Raw genomic sequence first — 3,613 nt, forward strand, 5'->3', positions numbered from 1 at the left:
AGAATGCGCGTGGTCTCTACTCTTCTCTAGCCTCCATAATTGTAACAAATATGGTGGTAGAGAAGAGTGATGAGGTGCTGGAACAACAAAAGCGTAAGCAACATAATGAAAGGAAGCATAATCAACACGGAGGAATGAAAACAGCACCCTTCATTCTTGGTAATCATATATATATATATATATATGTTTCAAGTGTTTCTAAATACAATTTCATACCCTTTTCTTTTGTTATTTTTCTAACTGTCGTCGTCCCTTGTATTTTGAATCGTTGTTTCAATTGATTTTCATTAAATAAGTTATGAAAAATATATATTGGCGTTTACAAACAACATTGACATGGCGCACGCAGTGCATAAATGATGTGAATTGTCTTATTACTTCAGTAATTTTTCGTCATTTATTTAACAAAAAAGATTTAATTGAAATAATTTAAACATAAAAGTTGAAATTGCGAAATATAAAAAGATAAGAGATCAGACAAAAATTAATAAGGGACCAGAAAATTATAAGAAACAAAAGTAAGGACCAAAAAGTAAAAGATTGAGCACAATTTGTTACTGCTTTATAATAAGAAAGAACCACTATTCTATTTCATTTGTTGCTCAAAACAAATTGCAACTAGTAAAGTCTTATCTCAAGCAGACAAAATTATATAAGTGTAAACTGAAAATGAAACCGTGAAATGTGAAAATTTTACATAATATGATAGTTATAAAATGATTGTATTATGTAATAACATTTTGCGTTATTGAACACGTATAGCAAATGAAGTGTGTGACAAATTTGCATCAATTGGTTTCAATGCAAACCTGATGAGTTATCTGACACAAGAGCTGCATATGGCAACGGTTGCAGCCTCCAACACTCTGATTAACTTTGACGGAGCAGCTAACCTCGCTCCTCTTCTTGGAGCTGTCATTGCTGAGACTTTTGCCGGCACTTTTTGGACCATCATTCTTGGTTCTATTCTCTGTGAACTGGTATACCATCATCTCCCTTCTCTTTTCTTTCTTTCTAATCGATTTAATTTATTTACTACTCTCTCTGTAATAATGTTTCCTTTTATTTTTTTTTTCTATCTTTTACTATGCCACAAAATTTGGTTTATTAAAAAAGCACATTAAAGCGGAGGAGCTACATTTAAGTCTATACAATATAATGGTGAATCTTTTATAAAACTAAGACTACACATTATAAAGGATAATTTATCTTCTATTTCTTGAAAAATTTATATACATTGATTTAATGATATACTAAATTTTTAATGAATTTTTTTTTTTAAAGAGTGACTTAACCTAAAAATGGTCAATACAAGAAGTATACTATTTGCTTCCCTTTTGCTATCTCAACTCTCAATCATAATTGTAAAAGAATTTGCAAACCTAGACAACTTATGAGTAAGTTAGTAATATTTATTTATTTATTTTTTATCGAAGATAGGGAGACTCGAACCCGCAACTTCTTAGGTGAATATGGGGAGATTACGCTATTTGAGTTATAGCTCGTTGACAAGTTAGTAATATTCATATTTTGATTTATGTAAAAATTTTTTATTTTTAATTTTTGTATAAATTATTTTATTTTATTTACTGTTTTTGGTCTGGATATTTATTTACTTTTTCTCTAGTCCGGCATGGTTGTTTGTTCTAGTTTAATGGATTTCGGTCAGGAATGTATTGGATGATTGATAAACTAGCCCAACATGCCGCCAACTGCTATTTATAAACATGGGCTATTCACGAGGTTTCTTCAACTCTAGTCTTCCACCATCAACGAAAAGATCTAAAGTTTACCAGAAAAAAAAAAATTAATAGGAATGTGTTTTTTTTTTCTTAAACAGAGAATAAACACTGAAATATGATTTTGACAAAAGAAAAATTCAAAATCCATACCAAAAAAAAAAAAATTCAAATTTTAACTTCATAGAATTTTAAATCTAATGCTTTGGTCTCCAATAAATTCTTATTCTCTATAAGTTTTTGAGAATTATTTCTTTCGAACAAATTTGTCCTTTTATGAGTTTTTTTCTTTTTTTGGTATACTTTTATTAGCTTTTTTGGTTGAATAGAATTTGCCCTGTATCTGAACTCTATAAACTTGACTGAATTGGAGTGAGTTGAATATCCCCAAATGCTGATAGTGTTGCCAATCCTAAATGTATATATAATGACCCCAAAGGCCGAAACAATAAACTTTCTAAAGATATAAATCACAAACAAATGAAAATGTGATGTAAATAAAATTCCATGGACCGATAGTTCAAAAAGTAGCAATTTATTGGAGTGGCTTTTCGGCTGTCATGTTAAAAAAATAAAATAAAATAAAATAAAATAAAATCTTTGAACATTGAATAACTTCAAAACCGAAAAAATCGCGAGGTATAGTGGTAATAGTTTATGTCGTCTTTTAATTATATTATTAAACATTCGATCCCTATTATTGGGAAGAATAAGCACATTTCATAGTGTTATTAGCTGTTTTCTATTTCAGAGAATAATGGTTAAAATTGAACTGGTCATCGAACCGATCAAGTTAATAATTTACTAATTTATTAGTTTAATCGATAAATTATTGGTTAAACCATCGATCTTATATAAATAAATAAAATAATTTTTTTTCAGCAGCTCTGATCGGTTCTTACTTGTTCTTGTCTTTGAACGTTTCTGGACATTATGACAAAATTTTCTAGTACTTACTCTACTTTTGGCACATAATATCCTCCTTGTTACAGGGTTTGATCATTATTACAATTTCAGCATCAATGCAGTCCCCAGGATGCCAAACCAAGTTGAATTGCGATGAAGCAACATCCTCACAACTACGGCCACTCTATCTGTCTCTCCTGCTCATAGCTTTTGGGTCAGGCTGCATTAGGCCTTGTGTTGTGCCATTTCTAGGAGACCAATTTGACATGACAAAAAAAGGTGTGGCATCTAGAAAATGGAATCTCTTCAATTTGTACACATTTAGCATGGGTTTGGCTCCACTCACTGCTTTGACCGTTGTGGTTTATGTTCAAGAAAACATGGGTTGGAGTTGGGGGCTTGGGATCCCAACCATTGCAAGGTTGATTGCTATTTTTGCTTTTGTTATGGGCTCATCATTCTACAGAAAAGTTAAACCACAAGGGTGTAGTTTGATTAGGTTGGTGCAAGTTCTTGTTGCTGCTATAAGGAAGAGGAAAGAGGCTCTTCCAGATGATCCTAAACTTTTGTATCAAAATAAAGAGCTTGATGCACCTATTTCTTTGCAAGGAAGGCTTTTGCACACATACCAATTCAGGTAAATGATTCAAGTACCATATATTTTTCACCAAAATAACTATCTTTTTAAATATATTTAAATTTAAATATAACAGGAAAGATCATGCTAAAAATTTCCTATGGATCAATTTGGCATTGAATTTTTCTCTTAATATTTTCACTAATAGTGAAGAAGGAAATTTTTTATTCCACCAATAAACTTACTTCTGTAGAAGTATATTTATACTATAATATTTAATAATCTATTAAATTATTCAAACTAATTTATATAAACTGATTAGATAGGTTGCCAAAGATTGTAGTAGTAATTATATTTACAGAAGTACTTTCATTAGTGTTTTTTTTAACAT

At 30.3% G+C, this 3,613-nt stretch overlaps 1 protein-coding gene across 2 annotated transcripts in view; it reads left to right on the forward strand.

Annotated features, from left to right (window-relative positions):
- Positions 2 to 3,613, forward strand: part of LOC107604662 (protein NRT1/ PTR FAMILY 3.1-like) — a 12,776-nt gene continuing 9,164 nt past the window's right edge. The window contains exons 1-3 of one of the 2 annotated variants that reach the window (XM_021104625.1): positions 2 to 159; positions 763 to 980; positions 2,757 to 3,282. In XM_021104625.1, coding sequence (XP_020960284.1) covers positions 2,762 to 3,282 — 521 coding nt within the window. In that variant the 5' untranslated portion in view covers positions 2 to 159; positions 763 to 980; positions 2,757 to 2,761. Of the gene's footprint in view, positions 160 to 762; positions 981 to 2,731; positions 3,283 to 3,613 lie in introns of both variants that reach the window. The other variant, XM_016306294.2, reaches the window with a different exon arrangement.

Source organism: Arachis ipaensis, chromosome B06 (genome assembly GCF_000816755.2).
Source record: "Arachis ipaensis cultivar K30076 chromosome B06, Araip1.1, whole genome shotgun sequence".
Lineage (NCBI taxonomy): Eukaryota > Viridiplantae > Streptophyta > Magnoliopsida > Fabales > Fabaceae > Arachis > Arachis ipaensis.